We start from the raw sequence: 21,315 nt of genomic DNA on the forward strand, positions 1-21,315 counted from the left end.
CATAAAGAAACATAAGGAACACGTAAGGTTCCTTATGACACATAAGAAACAGCTCTGTGCCAGCTATACTAGAAGCACGCACAGTACACAGCTTGGAGAATAACTTAATAAAGGTAATTGCTCACAATGTGGCACTTCTCAAATGTCTGCTTCTTGATTTGGTAGCGCACAAACAGGCACAGCTGCTCCAGCTGGTTCTCTGCATCCGCCTGCACATAAGAACAATTGGGCCCTGTTCACAAAAGTAGCTTTTGTACTGGATCCATCTCATCATCTTTGCTGCTCAGAGTAGTCCCCGGTAATCTTCACAACACATTAGATGCAAACACAAATGCTACAGCACACAGTAAAGTTACCCTCACATAAGGAGCAAAGGTGCTCATAGCCCTGAATATTTTCAGAAACCAGGAATTCTTTGGTGTCCCTTGTCACACTTACAGATTTTGGTGTAGCTATACTGTGTGGCACAGCTGCAGTGTGATTGAACATGAACAAACGTGTGCGAAAAGAAAATTGCCAAAAAGTAGTTGAAGTAAAATTGTGCAGATCAAGTGAAAGTGGGAATATGAATGAAGTTGTCGCAAATGAAAGAAGTTGCGCAAAGCAGCATGAAAGGAGAGAAAGAAAAAAGAAAGAAGAGAAAGCAAGACTAGGCTACTGAGCTGGGCATTGTCAATGTTTCTTCAGAGTGGTGTGGATGCATCATCTCCAGTTGTGCTCTGGGGTCGTCAACAGGAGGCTTCGGGGACAAGTGTCATGAAATCTGTTCAATATATTGTGAACTTGAAGGCACAGCAAAATAGGAAACACAGGCTAGGCCAGATCCTCAGAACACACTTCTGGAATACCAGTCCTCTATGACATCACTGCCATGCAAGTTTTATTCGTTTTCGATGGATGAATTTGTCATGTCTCTGTTGTTGCACTATAAGCATGTTGGACATTGGAATTGCCAGAGAAGGCATAAGTTTTGGATTTTGTCATTCTTTCCAGAAATACAAGCCGGTTATATCAGCTTTTAAGTTTTTAGGCATGCTCATGGATGATCATGGCATATTATAGAATTTACTTGGTTGCCAACAATGAGTTCAGAAAGTGTGAAGGCACATAATAAATAGCGGACATGCAAAAGTGGTGGCACTTGATATGACGATCAACAGACATGGTTACTACTACCACTGCTGCCAAGTTGTTTATCAAGGCGAAAGCCTTAAGTTTAAGTGTCTCATGGGTCAAAAAATCTATTGTCCGGCATTATAAAAAAATTGACCGTCCAGCGTTATGGCACCAAAATTCTATGGCACCAAAATTGATGGTACCACCTGTGACCATTGGTGGGACTCCAACCCAAGACCATTGGTGGGAGTCCAACCCACGACCTTTTGTGTTAATGAAGGCAAAGTTAGTTAAGGCATTTGAACCCCCGACCTATGGTGCTAAGGGACAGTTAATTAAGATCAGAGTTAATTAAGGCACTCAAAATTAGAACCTTTGGTTGGAGTCAAACCCATGACCCTTGGTTTTAATTAAGGTCGAACCCACAACCTTTGGTGGGAGTCGTCCCCTCAACTTTTGGTGCGACCGAAATTTAAAGGCACCAAAATTTATGATGCCCCCAGTGATTGTTGAACCCACGGCATTTGGTGTTAATTAAGGTGAAGTTTATTATGGCACAGTTAATTAAGACATATTTATTTAAGGCACCAGGACCGATTACCTTTGCTTGGTGAAAACAAGTAATAGGAAGTAAAAATGCATTCAAATGAGAATGTCAAGTAATTTAATGAATGTCTTGTGAGCACATAGGCTTTCGCCTTCATCCTCTTTAGCGTGTGCTAAAGTGACTGTCACCTTTTTTTTTTAACTTTCATTGAGGGAAATCAACTTTTGACAGCTTATTAGAATTGCTTGCCTTCTTCACTACCTGCTTGCGTAACATCACAGCTATGTGATATTTCTGTAGTGCCTGATTCGTTAACCAAACACTTTCAGTGGACACAAACAGCCAACATATGCAAAAATATGTGACATGACACTGCCATTGAAATTCAAAAGGGAAACCCATCCCTTCATATTCTCCACTGATAATATTGTCAAAGAAACGAAAATGGGGTTTTGGAAACAACCAGTGTAACAGTAAACTGATTGGTTTAGTGTTTCGTTTTCCTGTGCTTTTAATAGCACACAAGCTCAAAACAGCAATGATAAGTGCATGTTCTAAGAAGGCCACCCACCTCGATGGTGAGCTCAGCAACGAGATGCTTGACCCGTTCCTCTTGCAGCCTGGACACGAGCAGAGTGGCTGACACGGAGGGCAGTCCAACCAGGGCATCTGTAGGACAGCGCTTCATATGTAGTACAAGAAACAAGAAGCGGTACCCCCTTGTCATAGCACAAGCTTTCGCTGGGAGCTCCTCAAGGAACCAAAGAGAAGGTACCAGGCAATGTGAGAATCAGACTCAGTATGTGAATGCAGGAGCTGCAAGTGAAAATGTTCAAAGGACACAACTTGAACCTGTCCATGAACACTTTCTACTTGCCACTCCTAACAAACACCACATGATTCTCTGAACAGGGCAATCAGCTATTACGAAGAGTTAACACTAATTAAAGAAAATATAAAGCCACATTCATTTGGAGCACACTTCCAACTGTAATGAAATCACAGGATCATGACAGGATCATCACTAGCTATCTATTATCTATGTTATTGGCGAAATCAGCCCTGTCCTAACTCACATATATAATCTATCTTTAAACTCGGATACATTACCACTACAAATGAAGAAGGCAAAAGTTGTTGTTACACATAAAGGAGGTTCTAATAATGACTTAAATAAATACAGACCTGTGTCTCTCTTTTCTATTTTCTCTAAGGGCCTTGACAAATTAATTTTTGTGAGCATTTCCAGTTTTATGAAAATATTCCATCTTACCACCAAAATGCAATTTGGCCTTAGGCAATGATCCTCTACAGAGCTGGCACTATTACGACAGAAAGAAATAATTATAGACAAAATAGAAAATAAAATGGTTACATTATGAGTTTATGTAGATTTCTCCAAGGCCTTTGACAGGATAAATCACATGACTAATTGAAAACCTTTCTACATATGAAGTAAGAGATGCGCTATTCGATCTGATCACTAGTTATATCAGCGGCTGCGTTCAATATGTTGCACTCGGTCATTCAAAATCGGGCTATAAGCACAAGAGACATGACATACCCAAGGTAGCATTTTAGAGTATTTGTTATTTAATATTTATGTTAAATATTTAGTGCACATAGAACACAATGAAGTAGAATACATAATTTACACAGATGATACAACTTTATTTACTTCAGGAACTGAAGTTAACAGCTTCATAGTCAAAGCAAACGTAGTAGTAAAAAAATTACAAGCGTGGTCTGTGAAGGATGCTCTCTTGACCAACACAGGCAAGCGAAAGCAGTCACAGTCAACACAGTCACAGTCGTACACAGTCAACAAGACTCTTACATTAAGCAGCAATGTTATCAATATAATTGGAGACGTTAGAACATTTGGGATCACTTTTAATGTCTTTTATGTTGTGGGATATGCGCATTGAAAATTTGACAGGCAAATTACCCCGGACTTCAGAAATTTAAGGGGATTTCAAAACACACTGCCTGAGGAAACTAAGCAGCTAATATATTTTGCTGTTTCAACTGCACACAATACACTGCCGCTTGGTGTTGGGAACTACTACGTAAACAAAGATGAACAAATTAATAACACTGCAAAAGGGCATGTTAAGAGCTGTTGCCTATGTACCTTTTTTAGCTCCCTTCGTATTGCTATACTCAATTTTATGTGTTAAGAAAGTAACTGATCTTTGTCCCATGCATGTTCTCTGCCTGTATAATTCACAAATTGAGCACACAATCACTTTTTTATCGGAAACAGCGAATTTACAGAGAAACCAGAATCGCTACACAACATGACACTATGAACTATGGTATGTCCCATGGCCGCACACAAATTATGAAATGCAAGCATTGAAACATGCTTTTCCGTCAACTCTAAATAACCATAGTTTAAATTATATGTCTATTAAAAACCTTTCTTATAATATCCGCAAGAAATTATTTTTGTGATTTCTTTCTGCAGTTTCAATAGTTGTTGGAGTTAAATATGGCTTTAGATTTCAGTCTGTTATTATTGTATTAGCTGAAGGAACTGCTTGCCATACACTAATTGTGTTGATCATCTGTCTGCATACAACCGCCTGAGGTATTTTCGGGAGATGGGAGTTTTGTCAAGCCACAATACAGTGGCCTTTTTTCCCCATCTTCTTAGCCATGTGATGTAACGCATGTCTGGAACAAAAAGACTAAATATGCTCATCTAACTTCAATCTCCGCACCTGCCAACCTTAGCAGTCGAAGAACACTATGGTTGGAGCCAGAAAATACTAGTATTTGGTGAAAAATACTAAAAGTTGTGTTGTTGCTCAAGATGTCAGCTGTCTATTTAAAAAATGTAGGAAGAGTGTTCTGTGGAGATTCTGTGAACACTCCTATATAGTCGCAGCATGAATAATTTGCACCATAAACAAACAAAGCTGCCCATGTTTATTTACGGTCCATTCATGTAACAGTGGCCGATATTCGGCTCCCATTATATCAATAAGCAGATGGTGCTAGAGTGGGTATGGTGCTAGGGTGGGTAAGTCCGATTAATCTCGCAGGTTCAAAAACAAGAAACCAGGCTGAATAATCGGTTCGAGACTGTTTTGCTTTTTTTAAAACAAATCTTACCCTATACTGAACACAAATAAAAAATTTCTAATTTATTAGAGTCAATACAACAGTTCTAAACAAGGTCTAAAAAATGAGGCATTTTATGATAAAATTGTAAAAGTTGGCAGGCATGCATTTCACAATTTTCTGAATTTATATTTACTTAAGCCAGTTTAAACTTAAGCAGATTCTGTCTTACAGTTTAATGCACTTTTTTTTAGTCTTAATTCTCAATGTTTTGTTCTTTTTGTAATCATAGTTTTGTATAGACTGTTTCAAATGGTTGTTACTTTTCTGCTTTGTATTTTTCAAATCCTCTGTGTTCCTGTTGCTAATAGTGGATACTGGTATTACAGGAGGCACCCCTGAAAGTTCTTACTTTGGGACCTCCTTTGCTAACTTTTTTTTTTCATGCAGTTGCTGTAGGTAGTTGTTTTCACGCAGAGTTTGTTTCTTTTTTGCCTCCTTCTCAAATAAACACATTTCTTTTCTCTGAAATAACAACAGCATAAATAATGGATACTGTAAAGCTTTATGCTATGAAATAAGGCCACAGGTTACGGTGGTCTACCCAAGAGCTCACTCAAAAACACTGACATCTTGGGTCCAGTACTTGCAAACTTGTTCAATGGATCCGTTCTATCGGGTACATACCTGGCCAGCTCAAAATTGAAAGAGTGGTAGCAATATACCAAGTAGATCACCCAAATGGCTCAGCAAGCTATCATACTATAACCATTTTATCATGTATTAATATGCTCTTCAAAAAAACTTATTGCAAAGCATGTCACAAGCTATCTTGAAAAATGCCACATATTTTCAAATGCACAACATGGTTTACGAACTGGTTACTCTGTTACAACTGCCATAAGCTCCCTAATGGAAATTATAAACCAAAAACGTAACAAGAACTACTTCGCACTCGGCATGTTCTTGGATATTAGAAAAGTGTTTAACTCAATAGATCACAGTGTACTATTACAAAAATTAGAACATTATGGTTTCAGAGGACAAGCACTTGGCTTTTTTCGCGGCTATTTAACAAATCGTAAGCAATACATAGTAGTCAGAGACCAAGAATCTTCACTAAAGACAGTAGTAAAAATGGGCATTCCGCAAGGGTCAACAACTGGGTCCACTACTCTTCCCTCTCTTCACCAATGCTTATCGTAGATCACTCAGATTTTCTCATTCTACCTTATACGCGGATGATACAGCTCTAATAATTTCACAACAGTCACTACAGGAAGCAGAAGACATCGCTCAAAGTTAGCTGCAGAATACCTGGGCATAGTTTGAAACTGACAAACTTGTTTTAAACTCAAAAAAGACCAAGTGTGTAGTAATTGCTTCTACATAAAAAATTCATACTAAGTGCACCTTGAACCTTGGAGACACACTAATCCAACAAATGAGTAGTCATAAATATTTAGGAATAACTCTTGGCTCATCACTACACAGGGCTCCACCCCCCCACCCCCCCATATTGAACAAGTAACTAAAAAAACAGTTTTTGGTTGTTATACCTTATTCAAGGTGAACAAACATTTCAATCCTCAAATGCTACATCTAATTTATTTCAGCATATTTCATTGCCATTTAACGTGTTTCATAGAATTCCACGGTTTCGCCTACGCCTTGTACACTGATCCTTTAATCAAAATTCAGGAACATGCTGTGAGAATAATTGCATCAGCCACAAAGGACGTGCCATCTCCGTAGCTTTTTGCACAGTTAAATATAAGGCCACTTATCCAAGCTCGGGACTATAACACAGCTCTACTAATCCATAGAATACTAACCACAAACAAGCACATCTGTGATCAATATTTCTCATGCCTACAAGGGACACTGGACAAGCTGAGCACAATAAATTCAACTAGCCGAAACCTCATAGTGTATACAGTCAATGTTCCCTATCGTTTGTCGGTGCAAAATTCTGGAATGAAATACCCAGCTCCAGTAGAAAACTTCCAAATGCTATTCCATTATTAATACATCAAAAATAAAGAACCCCTCACCAGGTCTGGCCATCTTGAGCTGACAAGCACAGTGCCTACAATGCACGCTCACGAATGTGTCTGCTAAGAATTACATCGCTACACGCCACGGAAAGTGCTGATATTTCAAACTAAATGCAGTTTGCTCTTCTCCTCACGGGCGCCACACTCTAAGATGGGGGGGATGATGTACATCAGCAAGGGCAAATACACACATGTATATATGCTGTGACGTCATATATAGTGACACATGACACTTCAAGAACTATTCAAGGGACAGTTATTTGCGTAATCTATTGCTTCAATAGAAGAACTTTAGTTCTTCTATTGAGAAATTGAGAAATAGAGAAACGAGAAATAATAAAACACACAAACCAAATGTCTGCATGTTCTCATTTTACTTCACACCGCAGCAAGAGAGATGTACCTACGTTTCATCTGCTTGTTACCACGTCGTGCAGTTACGTGAGCTGAGAGCGAAACTATGTCGTTTTTTGCCGTGTTACAGCGCACAATCATGCTCTGTGATCAGCTTGCGTCTGCCTGTGTTTGTGTAGCACTGACTTATGCCACTAGTCAGGTGTTCTCGTGCACAGTGCGCAAAGTCGTGCGCTGCACAAACAAGACACACCCAGCTTGCGTGCACGACCGTCAGTGGAAGTGTGGCATGCAGCACAAAAGCAAACGAGATGAAAAAGATAAGAAGGCGGGGCCCGTGACGTATGCGTCACGCGATCCTCTAGCTGTGGAATGGGAGAACACTGTGAAGGAATTTCGCTTGCAGAGGCTAGACGGGCAAAGTGGAGAGATTGTCCATTTTGGCGGTGACGCTCGCCTACTGAAATCACCGGCTTGGCTTGCAGCACTGAAATATTTTTATCTCTACTATTAATGAACCAAGTTGGAAAAATTCTTGCTGTAGAACGCTCCCAAGAGGGCATGGTTAAGGACCATTTAAATCATGTAATAAGATTACCTACTTTTGCTCTTTGCTTTGGGTTGCAATTTTGTTGACTTTTATGATATGGATCCAAAACTAGCCACATAGGCTGAGGATCCAGATGATACTGTAAATCATATTGCATTACACTATGCCGGATTTCTTTTCATCACTATTAGCCTATGTCTGTGTCCACTTCAGGACAAAGGCCTCTCCCAGTCATCTCCAATGTCCACTTGAATGTGCTAACTGATTCCAAGTCATGCCTGTAAATTTCCTAACTTCATCACACAACCTAATTCTGTGCTGTCCTTGACTGCTCCTCCCTTCTCTTGGCATTTATTATGTAACTTTAATAGACCACCGATTTTCTGCCCCATGCATTACATGGCCTGCCCAGCTCAATTTTTTCCTTCTTAATGTAACCTGATATTGATCAATAAACCTGAAATATAAATTAAAATGTGCAGTGACCGTAGCATGAGGCTTCGTTCCACCCTCACCTAGGAGCAAGAAGGAGGCTCGTGCTAGGGCGGCTCCTGCAGCCCACAGGCTGAGGAAGTGTGGGTGGCCAAGGCGGTTGCGAGCTGTGACTAGCAGCAGGCGCAGGGCCAGTGCCACATCCCGCAGTAGCACCTGCCACGTGCCCGTCCGGCCACTCTGGACTGCACGGCTCAGACGCCAGCGGTAGGTGCATCCCGGAAAAACACGACTGCCTACCTCAAACTCCCTGCAAGTGGTGGGAACACAGTGCACCCGCTCTGTACACACTGTTACACAGGAGTAAGTGGCACTCAACCGATTGATGACTTTGGGACCCTCATCTGCATATTGTCTCTTACACATTCTTTGTATATAAAGAATAATAAACTGAAACTGAAACTGAAAAAAAAATATCTCTTGTCAGGTCTCTGAAGCAGCTTTAAAGAGCATCTGCATCAAGAGAGCTACTACAAAAGGAGTTGAAAGTAAAGTTTACCTGGTCAGAAAAGACTAGCTGCTATTAGCCTTCCAGCAGCTGCTTCTCATGAAAGCTTTTAAGCACCACATATACTCCATTTCATACATAATAGTGAATGCCACTGTGGTACTAATGAAGATTAGAAAGATTTCTCGCACTGCGTGCTTTCGCAAACAAAACTAGTGCATTACATATAAAAGACGTAGGCATGCGTCATATAATTCAATGTAAAAATTAAACATCATACCTTGTGTCACAAAATATGATGTAGTTGTTACACGGAAGGTGTCACGAATGCGAAACTTTTGACTGCCAAACAAGTGGAGTAACATGTTTCCACAACCAGCGACCACACCGCACCGCTTGCACTCATGGCAAAAACGTAGAATGTTCCATACTTTAAGCACATAAGTATGCAAATAATATGTGATTTGGCCTAATCTGAAGTCCACAATTTGTGGTAGTAATAAATTAGTCATACCAGTGAAAGTGTTGCAGATCAAGAGAAGCTGCACTACGAGGTGAACAGAGTGAGACTTCAAAGACCACACTACGTACATAGCTTCCACAGTGTTTGGTAAGCGTGAAATACAGTATAGTTGAGGATGAGCGTGTGCCCCTACCCACGGTCCTGAATGGAGCGGAGCTGTGTCTGGTCCAGCTTGGGCGGCCGACCCTTGGCATCCCGCACCACGGCATCGGCCTCATCAAAGTTTGGTGCTGTGAACACATCCCGCAGGCTGGTTGTACGAGTCTGCGCACAGAAGAACGAGGGCACATTTAAGTACAGCACTCCCAGGACGCACCTATTGTGCCTGACAAAACACATTGTACTATACTGAAACAGGAGATCTCTTCACCCAGACTACTTCCTCTAAACCTTCTATCCTTACAAGTCAACTGACACACTTAGAGGTTGAGTGTGTCTTTTTCATATAAGGGTTCCTATTCACAAGAACATTTTATGCTAGAATTCTTTGTAAGAGAAATTCCTAGCCAATCCTGACGCTGGATATATTAGTGAAGGTAGACAACCAATACCTCGATATCTCTTTCTTCATGTAATAGTGTGCTTTAAAAAGCTGACATCAAGCCGGAACTGTAAGAAATGAGGACATTTACATATGAAGCTAACACAATGTTACATTTCACTTCTCATTAGCAGTTTACAATCAATAAGAAATAGGAGATGGTGCCCACACTGCATTCAGTTGAACACAACCAGAACTTCACTCTTGGCAATGTTTAAATATGACAGCCTCATTTTAGACCAACTCATTTTCCTCTCCAAAGTTCCATCCATGGCCAACCATGCTGGCATCAATGTGTTTGGCACCCATGTGAGGAATGCAGTCTAAGCAGAGCCATGGGCAATGAGAATGCATAATGAATGTTTGATAAAACCAAGTAGGAGAAAAAGAAAGAACATCCTCTCCCTTCAGTTCGATGGTTGTGTCTTGCAGTCACACCCAAGAATGCTCACCAGGCTAAAGCCAGCTGATACCACTGCCGAAGGATCTTTCGTCTGCTCAGTACGACGGAGCTGCAGCCCTCTTTTTTCTCTAGCCCTCTTTAAACACACATGGCGCACTGATGTGATTCACCTTGTATCACAGACAAGGCAAGGCTTTAATAGAGCGTGATGTTGGGCTATCTCGTTGACCAACACTCCAAGAAAAACAGTGCAGCAACTGGACCACTAAAAGTCATGCCTGTGTTGTTTCACTATTCATTGGTCCAGTTGCTGTACTGTTGTCTTTTTTTTTTTCTTCTTGGAATCACCACTACACAGCTTGGGTCAGAGAACCCCTGTGGCCTACTAGACCTCTCTTCCAACAAGATTCCCACCTATTGAGGTGTTACCCTTGTATAATGAATCATATTGAATATTCTTCCATGCAAGCAAACTGGGTCAACAGCTACTTAGCTCTGTGTGTGTATGTGCGTTTAAGAAACAGCAGACAATCTTTTTAGCTGTTGTAAGCTAACATTGAACATGGGTTGCCTGGTAACCAAATACCAAACACAGTGAACTCAAATCCTCCTGGTGGATGGTGTGTAGATTTACATGTTAACTTTCATTTACTGTGGACAGAATGACAATGCAGGCAATAACAGAATCCTGATAAATGATGCGGGAAAAAGAAAACAAAACAGATCATAATTCTCTACCGAAAAATTAATTTCTCCTTTCAAAATAGAATGACACAGAAGACTCATCTTTTGTATCTATCTTTTGCCACAAGCATAGAGCACTACGTAAAAACATGATTTTGACATCCCTATTGCAAGTTGTCAGTCTCTCGTCTTGCAAGGTGCTCTCAAAAGCTCCCTCTCCTTATTTTGTAGGGTCACATTCATGGGCTGCTGTAACTATACATGAGGGAAGCTTACCCTTGGTTATGCACAATCTTTTTGGGCATGGACAAGCTGAGCTCATCGTTGAGTAGAACAGCATAAGTAGTGTGGAAAAGACCGTGGCTGACCTTCCGCAGTGGCTTAGCGGCTACTGCATTGCATTGCCGAGCACGAAGTCATGTTTCCCCGTCGTGGTGGTCACATTCTGATAAGGGCAGAATGCAAGAACACTTGCGTACGTAGATTTAGGTGCATGTTAAGGAACCCCAGGTGCTCAAAATTACTCTGGAGCTCTCAAATACTGAGTTGCTCATAGCCCAGCGTGCAGCTTGGAAATGTTACACCCCTAAATTAAAACTTGTCATACCATAATAAGTAACCAGTTAAGGCATGAGTTCGTTTGCAGAGCAACTAAGCGACGAGAGCAGACTCTCAAGGTCCCGGAATACAAGTGACTACCAAGACTTTGTACCAACCTTGCGGCCATCTCCATCAGAGCTGAGCAAAGCAGGTGGAAGATCAAAGACGGGCGCTGGCAGGCGCAGGGGAAATTTCTTCCACCGAAACAGGACACTTTCGGCTGCCTGCAAATTTTTACAGCAAGGCAGCCGCCTCAGCATTCCTGCTTTGAGCAGACCACAGTAACAACAGCATCTTCTCCCAATGGATAAAGTGAAAGCAAAATCTACAAGGCTGTCTTTGACATCAGCATTAAAATCAGATATCTTCATTTACAACATACAACAGGCCCTGCAAGTAAGCACAAGCAATAATTATGTTGCCCACACAGCATAGAACTGATAAAGTAATTAGACAAAACATAAAAGAAAATTTATTCTTCATAGGACAGTGCATTAGAGAAATACAAATGAAAAAAGCAGAAAATATATTGATGAAGTGCAACAAATAAGAATTTAGTCGGTTGTTTAGATATGGTCCCACACAATTACACCATTGTACTTTGTTCTGAATCATTTATTATTGTGTCAGGGAAAAATGAATAGCTAAACATGTTAATGACAATACTTAAGAGTGACCAATACTTTTTTTGTTAATCTTCCAACAGGAGATACAGTGAATAAATTTTTTTACTTAATTTTCTGCCAAACATAAATCCATACTTCCCACATCTCATTGTGTGCATTTTACACTCTAGCAATGAGAGTTAAAGCCTCACTGCATCAATTTTCCTGCCAAGAAAAATGAAAACAAAGATTCACTTCATATTAAAATTTTTACACAACTGGCTACTCTAGAGAGAAATAAAGTGGCTTTGAGCTTATGTGAGAAATTCGTGCTATCGACTTTGAGCTGCTATAATCATTTTTAATAATATGAATGATGGGAGACGGCATGCATGTTAGTCTGCACCTGCATGTACACCATCATTCACTGACGTCGTAGTTGCAGCTCACACCATTCATGTGCTGAAAGTGAAAATTAGAAGATTCTCAATGTACCTTCACAATCTCAATTAACGTCTTCCAGGCCAAAAGGAGTAGCAGAAGAAAATAATTAACTGCCAATAAGGATACTCCCTAATGTGAAATTTGAGCGCAGCTCTATACGCAGTAAGGTGGAAAGATAGGGCGAGTTTGAAAGGATGCATACTTATTAATTCAGCATGAAAACACCGGAAGACACGCATATTCTCTACACGTGTTTTCATTTTCCAATATATCGAGGCAAAGACTTCAAGAAAGATATGTAGCAGAGCCGGCAATCATAAAAAATCTGATCTGTAGATCAAGAGTGATTACTTTTATACATGACTCGTCGAATGTTCCAGTGTAATCGCTAGTGCCGCATGGCTTCCACAAAGTACTACACAATTCGCATCGTGCATACAATCAAATTAAAAAATACTTGCAACCCATGACAATCAAAACAAGCGCAAACAAGACCAAACCAAGTAAACCAAACGAGTGCGAGCGAAAGCTGACACGAGCAGACAATAGCACGGAACAAATAGTCAGGCTGAGACCAGATACAAGTATGTATCGAACGGTCGGGTGGGTCCGCATGACACCAGTTTCCCGCACGCACATCACTGAAGGGGCCACTCTCATTGGTCTCTGCCATTCGCAGCTAATGCCTTTCATCTCCTACGCCGCGTTCGCTCTTTCATCCTTCGCTGTGCTCGTTGGCTTGCTTATGTCGCTGCCACCACTACTTGCCGTAGGAATGGCCGCCTAAGAGTGGCACTCTAAAATCTTCAATGACTGATGTAACCACTGCTTTTAGTTTTGAGAACTGCAGAAAAACATATTCTTCTGGCAAAGTTTGCAAAGTATTGGGCGGGATGGCACATACGACACAGTAGTACAGACCAATCATATCCAGTACAGAGCAGTCATATTAAAGTAGTACCTGTTTTATTGCTTGGACAGCACCTGCCAACTCTTGTGGCAGTTCACCAGGGTCAATGTAGAACTGCAGGCACTCCCTCTGCACAGAAAGCAAGGCAGACAATAACAAGTCTGCAATGGTTCACTTTAAAGGTTCAGAACTGCATGAGTAATACCAGTGTCACATGGTGCACTTTAAATTGTGATTATACCTGATTGAGATCGAAGTCCTCTACTGTGATTGGCTCCTCTTCACTAGATGTGCAAGGGGGCCAATAATGGTCAAGAAATTTGAATCTAATTAGGATTGATCACGATCGTAAGTGCACCATGTGACACCCATATAAAACAACGACAAAAGCATCGAAAGGACAGTGTTGTCCTTTTCTGGCAACACAAGGCTACTTTGCCACTCACAGCACAATGTTCGCAACGCTTGGAGAGTGAGTTACTTTATGTAAAAATGACAAAACATGGAGAAACACGAATAACATGGACATGCAGGATGACATGCTATTTCCAATTGCAGCTTTATTAAAACATCAACTATGGTTTGGTGTAGCTTCTGATGCAAACAAAATTTTTGAGAAAGCCTGATAATAAACTGCTGGGGGAAATACCAGAAGCTGTGGGGATGCGCGACTCTCGCGCGTCCCCTGATGTTTTTCCCGCATGGCGCGTCTCCTGTAATCCGGCTTCGCCGCGTGGGATGCCCGCGGCGGTCGATGTGGTTGGGGCGCAGTGCGAGAGATGGCGCGAGTGTTGCGTTGCTAACGCCGCCTCACGGCAGGTTTACTTGGGGGCGCAGGGGAGGACGGGCTGTCTCTTTTTCCCGGCGGATCGGCAAACAGCGTGGACGTCCCGCGCGCCGCCGACCCATGCTTCTGCGAGACCGCCTCGCGTGGCCGCCTTGGAATGCGGCTACCGTTGGCGTGACCGTGCACGCGAACGACCAGGCGTTGGGACCCAGCATGGGGCGAACATATTCGCTCGCTACCAGGTCGCGGTAAGTCGGACTTTTAGATTTGTCGCGCGCCCATCGGCATGTTTTGTGGGTAGCAACTCGGCTAGCAGGCATTGATCTATGAAAGGTGCAATAAATGCCCTTGTGATTGTTTGCTCTACTGTGTTGTCGTTCCTTTGTCCCAAAAGCACGGGAGGAGAGAACCCACATCTGGCTGCCCAACGTAGTTTTAACAGTTTTGCTTCGTTCAAGACCTTTGTTTGAACCGAAGCGTAGGGCTAGCGCGGATTTTGATCGCTAGCGTCGGCGGCGTGCTTTCTTGAGCGAGGTGATGGTGGCTGTAGTGTGTGTGAACATGTCAACATGCTAAGCCTTTTCGCAAGTGTTCTTTTTTAATGACATTCGTCAGTACGAGAGCCACGTGGTCTGCATCCTGGGAGAGCGAGGCTGAGCGCCCGCGGAGCAGTGGCTGGCCTGAAGCGAGTGAGTACGGAAGCCTCGTGGGTGGTCCGAATTTCTTATGTAAATAGCTTCTTCTATCTCTTTGACTCGGATGAAGTCGCGGCTCTGGGAGCCGGGTGGCCACGGGCCACTGGTGCCACTACGGGCTGACTGGTATTGCGGCCTGGCACCGGGCGCTCCGACACCGTCTAGGACGGTGGGCGCCGTCAACTCGAATGCTGTGTGCACCAGTGGCGTAGCTAGGTCGTCTGGCACCCGGGGCCCATAGGTCTTCTGCCCCCCCCCCCCGGCTGTAGTCGAGGAAGGCGAGGATATCAACAAGTTCCGGGTGTCTTCAGACGTATATGACACCCCCCTCCCCCCCCCCCTGGCCCCTTGCACACGGGGCCCACGGCTCCCCGGCCCCCGCTGTTGCTACGCCACTGGTGTGCACTGAGCGGAGTAGGACCACCTCACAGAGCTGACGTCTCCTCGCGGCTGCCTGTTTTGCGCTCATTTTGGGTGTTGTTTTTGGATGCCGGTTGTTGTCAGGGTAGCGACGCTTTAGGCCTAAGGCTTTACGAAGCTGCCTGTCGCACGTGGAGGGACACAACCTGGTGGACCGTGGCGTTGAGGTGTTGCAATTTGCTTCCCTCATTCTATTTAGCCTCGCACGAATTGAAATTACTCGTTCGACTCAAGGAAGCGAGCTTCGTTCACATGAACTTAGCATCTGAGTAGCTGCCTGATATTTTGCTAGCCGAGTTGAACATCGTACCACGTGGGCGATGCGCATGCATAATTCCTCTCCCTTGCACTACTTTAGTGTTTGCCGAGTGTGTTGAATGTGCGCAGCGTGATTGGAGTCACCCCTGGCTTGCTGTCACCTGCACATCGTCTGCGCTGCTGCCCCGGAATACGATCGAGTCACGCCGGGCGATGGCGATGCTGTGGCCAGTTCGGCGCAGCGACTTCGGCGGCCTCCTGTATCCAGCTCACAACCCTCGGCGGCGGACAAAAGAGCCGGCGGTCACCGACAGCTACTGCGGCTCTCGCCAGCAGGGCGCGTCGGCGCGAGCGACGCTTGCTCGTTCCGACTACTGCGTCGTCGTTTCCGGAGTCCTGGCCTGGCATCGTGCCGTCGAGTCTGCAAAGCTGCCGCTGTGACCGGCGGACGCCAGCGGTGCAGCCAAGGACAATGTCGGCTCGCATGCTATGGACAGCGTGGACATTTCCTCGGCGTGGCCACTGTTTAATGTTCTACCTTGTTCGCGAAGCACAGTTTGATGTTAGACCGTGTCACATGTCTCGCCGGAATATGTAGTGATTTAAGGTTGGGGGGGATGTGGGGATGCGCGACTCTCGCGCGTCCCCTGATATGTTTTTCCCGCATGGTGCGTCGCCTGTAATCCGGCTTCGTCGCGTGGCCTGCGTGATGCCCGCGGCGGTCGATGTGGTTGGGGCGCAGTGCGAGAGATGGCGCGAGTGTTGCGTTGCTAACGCCGCCTCACGGCAGGGTTACTTGGGGGCGCATGGGGAGGACGGGCTGGCTCTTTCCCGGCAGATCGGCTAACAGCGAGGACGTCCCGTGCGCGCACGCCGACCCATGCTTCTGCGAGACCGCCTCGCGTGGCCACCTTGGAATGCGCCACCGTTGGCGTGACCGTACACGCGAACGACCAGGCGTTGGGATTCAGCATGGGGTGAACATATTCGCTCGCTACCAGGTCGCGGTAAGTCGGACTTCTAGATTTGTCGCGCGCCCATCGGCATGTTTTGTGGATAGCAACTCGGCTAGCAGGCATTAATCTATGAAAGGTGCAATAAATGCCCTTGTGATTGTTTGCACTACTGTGTTGTCGTTCCTTTGTCCCAAGAGCTCGGGAGGGGAGATCCCACAAAGCTTACTCTATCAATCAGGCATGAGCATTAAGCGTACCTTCCGTAGCTTTCCAGGATAAAAGATTAACTTTTTGTAAGGTAATGTTTAGCTGATGTTGGTTTAGCTAAGTGATGGTTATGATGTGTGCATGTACAAAACTGCATTAGAACTGAAAACTGAGCTAATTTGTATGCATTAATCTTACTGTATGTACAGCACTCACAAAAACAAGGACTAAGGTTTTTGTGAGCGCTGTACGCACAGAAAGCTGAAAATAAAACTGACTTACCGCGACCTGGTAGCGAGCGAATGTCAGTAATGTGCTATGTCTACTGCTCATACTAAAAAGCCCACACTGCCACCTCAGCAGTGGCAAGTGTTCAGTAGCACCTGTTCAACACTTGCTCTACTGCAGGTGCATCTATGGCTGTTTCAATAACACCACAGTTGGAAGTTTCACATCACCTGATGTGTTCGGGTTACGTATTTTGTGTGCTTCTGTTCTTCATTGTTTAGATAGAATTTACAAGTAGTGGGACACATGTAGTATAACATTGGGTACTGCAAGTGTTAAAAGTTTGTATTTCTGTTGTTGCTTTACATGTACAGTGAACCCATGGCCTAGCATAAAAAACAGTCACGAGCTTCAAGATAAATCGTGTATCAGCGCAAGGTGTGTCCTGTCACCATTCTTCTTGTCTTTGTCAGTGATGTGCTATGTCTACTGCTCATACTAAAAAGCCCACACTGCCACCTCAGCAGTGGCAAGTGTTCAGTAGCACCTGTTCAACACTTGCTCTACTGCAGGTGCATCTATGGCTATGTAAAATAGACTTGACGTCATGCTGTGAGCACTGAATTTTTATTAAGTTGAATTTATGGCTGCATTTCAACAACAGATAGAGGTGGTTAAGGTAGCCAAATATCAGAATGCTTATTATCTATCAACCAATAATTATGCTCCACTCACTTCAGGTTCAACAAGATCCATGGCTTTGTTTCAAAGTGGCTTGGATGACAGTCCATGGCAATCTGCGAAATACAAGAAAAGCTATCATGTTCCAGCAGGCTAAGCAAAAGCAGGTGTGCAGATGTAGTGAAAGGTTTAACTAAATTCCTCCTGGTAACAGTACTAAAAAGATGATTTGCAATCTTACTTTTGACTGCACTGTGTCCAAAACCACTTCCATCATTACAGCAGCAAGCATTAAAAAATATTTCCCTGTGGTCAGGATAGACTAAAAAAGAACTCTTAAGGGGTCTGTACTGACCAACCTTTCCCATTTTCAGTGTGAATATTTTTTCACATGACACAAGTTGCTTCCAGAAAGCTGTTGAAAGCTAATCGGTACAACATGACAAGTACAGCACTGCATCAATACCACGACAAAGAATACGGAAGGTATGGTAAAGAATGCTTACTATGAATTAAGGCACCTCTCCTATTTCTCAAACCACACAATGTCAAGCATGCATGTTTACGACTTTTCTTTCTTTCTTTCTTTTTTTGTCACCTAGAGAAGAGGAGCAGTCAAGCTAGCTTCCTCTCCTTGTTCGACAACTTTTGGTCGACAGTTTAGTGTTCTACTGGTGTGGCCTTTACAGGTCCAGCCACAAAAGTGAACCTTCAAACTGCTTCCTCATAGACCCTTTTTGCAATTATAAAGCGAAATTTCCGACGAGGAAGTTGGTCAAGCTAAGAGTGGTTGTTGTCATTATAATGTTAATAGCAGGCTACATTCTCATCCTGAGCTTCCCCATCACCATAAACTAAAGAGAAAAGGAAAATCACACCCACTTTGGATTTATTGTGGACAAAAGTAATGCCAGCAACCATGGTATTAAAACAAACTTAATGCAAAATTCTACCTTTATGTGCAGTTAGAGTGGCAATCTGCTAACAATTTAGCAGGAAGAGTTAGGTATACCTGGCACTCCTATCTATAAACTACCAGCTGCCTCATAAGTATCTCTAAAGCACAGAGGCCTAGTAATAGGAGAGTGCATGATACTCAAGCTTGATATAGAGGTGTAACAGCTAAGTTGTAACATGTGGATTTCATGTTACATACTCCCTACGAGTGACGAGAGAATTTCACACTTACATGAGGTGCCTACACAACATACGTTGTCATGTGCCTGGCTGCAAACTACTCGAACTTTTTTTATTTCTGCATTCCAAAACTTTTCCAGGCAAGTGTAGTTGACATTATGCAGATAAATATTACTTGCTAGGCAATATGAACGAGCAGATATCATCTAAAAAGATCAAGTAAAAGCTCTCATGGTGTCCAAAATTCCCAGCGCTCTGGCTTTATGGGGCATAGCAGTGCACCATGTTAGCGCCACCAATGGCTAGGCCGGTGTTGTTTTGCATGCCAACATGCTGTTCATTGCCTTCATCAGTCGCACATTTTACTGTGCCACTTGTGACTTTTGCATTCACAAACAATAGGTCACACCATGGTCATGGCACAGGCCCTAAGCTTCGAAAATGATAATAATGAATAAAACTGGGCAAAGGAAACTGTGTCACACACTTCTCGAAAGAGAACAATCTCTGTGCATATAGCGTTTTACGAGTTTCATGTCCACAAGTAGGGCTGCCATAAAATTGCCTTATAAAGCAGGCAGCTAATGCTTGGACCAGGTTAATACTTGTCAGTTTTAGGAATTTAAATGCCAACATATCTTTTAATGTGAAGGCTAAGGCGATGGGCATGGAGCAGTGTTAGTGGAAATTGGCATAACATTAAAAGGGACTAGCCAAGCAAGTATGTAACACAATGCTTATGGCAGGCACACAACACAGGACTGATGTCAGGGTGGGCATAGCTCTCAGGTGCATATGCACTTGCGTTGATGCTGCCAGAGCCAATTTGTCTCATAGTCCTCAATTATTGTGCACAAACTACGAGCTGCAGGGAGTGCTCCATGTATAACACATTCGTTTGTATACATCAAGCGAATGAGTATGCCTCTAATGAGCAGATTTCTGTAGCTGCATCGTTTCTATCTGTATGCAAACCAGCTGCTAATTTCTCTGCATGCAGACCACATGTATGATGGTATGATGACGACAGCCATATGATGGTACTCTATACATGATAGCTGTAGCATACAATAAAAAGCAAGTACAAAACTAATTTGCCGAAGCCTTATAATCATGAGCTTTTGCAGATAGTACATATGCATCGATCATAACTGTGCTGTGATAATGTTTAAGCAAACTACACTCTGTAACAGGTGTATCAGATGATGTAAAGTTAGAGGAGGCTATAAAATCCAAGCTTAATTTTTTTGCCAACTTCTGCTTTCTGTCATTTTTTGAAGAGTTTCACAGCACTTCTCCAAGCAATCAACTTATTTTTTCCATTCCCTTTCTCATTTAGGTGCCAAGCAGCATCACACATTTACCAGCCAAAAGCATGCACACCAGGAAGCAATGCACAACTTGAGTGCAGCTTTGCCCCAGAGAAAGCAGGCACAACTTGAGTGCAGCTTTGCCCCAGAGAAAGCAGGCAAACACAGCATTTAGTGACGGTGTTTATGACAGCAGTGCTGCTACAGCAGGAATCCACCTCTGGACAAGCTCGAAGAAGCTGGTTTGCACAGCTCAAACTTGTAGCCACTTTTACCTGTTTTATGCTGATAAATAACACAATCAATCTACCAATCTAACTAGGAGCTGGAGGTTGCATGAAGAATAGTCAATCTCTTACGCAGCTAATCTTCAAAATGCTACAAAATGTAGCGCAGTGATGTGACAAAAGATGGCCGTCAAAGAAAAACGCTTGAGAAGTATGCGGAATTTTTGAAAAACAGAAGGCTATAATGTAGAACACTATTTACAGGTTGCTTCGAGAGAAAGTACGCTTAAATACAACAAGGTTGCCAACACAAACTCGGTCTGTACCACAGTAGCGTTCACAAACAGGCTCAACTGAATTTTTTATTGGTACTACTGCCATGATTTTCTTGTTTCTAGTCTATTAAAATTGAGCAGCAGTGTGCTGTTGCCCATTGCTGAAGAAGAGCCTGGAGGTGACACACAGCCAATTTCTCGTTCCTGTGGAATGTTCCCCGTGGTGCCTGCAGTTTATAGATGTCCCACATCAGCCACATGACCCTTATGGTGATGCTAGCTAAAGCTCTAACGCTACATTATATACAAGTTGCAGATAAATAATGGGCAAAACGGGAGGCAGAGTTGTGCCACATGATGGCAGCTTGCTTTATTCCTCGCCTTAATCACAAATATGAGGATAACAGCAAATATCGCTCTACTTTGTAATTTTACGACTGGAAATTTTCTACCGTGTGCTTCATGTGGATTTACATAACCGTTATATGGCTATGATCAAGTGCCTAACTCTCCCCGATAAACTGCTGTAAGAAAGCATTTCCTTTTTTTTTTTTTAAGTGGCAATGCGATGCTACAAGGCAGCAGTATACAAATAAGGTCACAACGCATACATATTTCTGTGGACTATCTCGAACCTCTAATTATTGCGGGAAAAGTCAACGAACTACGACATACTAACAGTTGTAAAAAATATCATCAAATTTATCTATTTCTCGTCACTCACAGTCCACTTTCGCATGGCACATTCTTGCACCCAAAGCACTCATCTTCAACAACAATTTGCAATGTAG

The 21,315-nt window shown here is 43.1% G+C and overlaps 2 protein-coding genes across 2 annotated transcripts in view; one reads left to right on the forward strand and one right to left on the reverse strand.

Annotated features, from left to right (window-relative positions):
- Window positions 1-21,315, reverse strand: part of LOC142589585 (uncharacterized) — a 95,221-nt gene that overhangs the window by 72,439 nt on the left and 1,467 nt on the right. Inside the window, exons 2-8 of the mRNA XM_075701065.1 lie at window positions 17,630-17,691; window positions 13,395-13,472; window positions 11,501-11,608; window positions 9,290-9,420; window positions 8,209-8,435; window positions 2,235-2,332; window positions 126-209 (exon numbers count right to left, since the gene is read on the reverse strand). Coding sequence (XP_075557180.1) covers window positions 126-209; window positions 2,235-2,332; window positions 8,209-8,435; window positions 9,290-9,420; window positions 11,501-11,608; window positions 13,395-13,472; window positions 17,630-17,650 — 747 coding nt within the window. The 5' untranslated portion in view covers window positions 17,651-17,691. The remainder of the gene's footprint in view (window positions 1-125; window positions 210-2,234; window positions 2,333-8,208; window positions 8,436-9,289; window positions 9,421-11,500; window positions 11,609-13,394; window positions 13,473-17,629; window positions 17,692-21,315) is intronic.
- Window positions 13,865-17,210, forward strand: LOC142590735 (uncharacterized). Its single transcript, XM_075703164.1, has 3 exons — window positions 13,865-13,930; window positions 14,181-14,378; window positions 15,633-17,210. The coding sequence occupies exons 1-3, from the start codon at window positions 13,865-13,867 to the stop codon at window positions 15,942-15,944; spliced, it is 576 nt and encodes a 191-aa protein (XP_075559279.1). The 3' UTR covers window positions 15,945-17,210.

Source organism: Dermacentor variabilis, chromosome 8 (genome assembly GCF_050947875.1).
Source record: "Dermacentor variabilis isolate Ectoservices chromosome 8, ASM5094787v1, whole genome shotgun sequence".
Lineage (NCBI taxonomy): Eukaryota > Metazoa > Arthropoda > Arachnida > Ixodida > Ixodidae > Dermacentor > Dermacentor variabilis.

Coding starts and splice junctions, on each gene's coding strand:
- LOC142590735 (XM_075703164.1), top strand. CDS start 13,865: ATGGACATGCAGGATGACATGCTATTTCCAATTGCAGCTTTATTAAAA. Junction 13,931..14,180: donor AACATCAACTATGGTTTGGT/GTAGCTTCTGAT, acceptor TTGGGGGCGCAG/GGGAGGACGGGCTGTCTCTT. Junction 14,379..15,632: donor TCGCTCGCTACCAGGTCGCG/GTAAGTCGGACT, acceptor GAATGTGCGCAG/CGTGATTGGAGTCACCCCTG.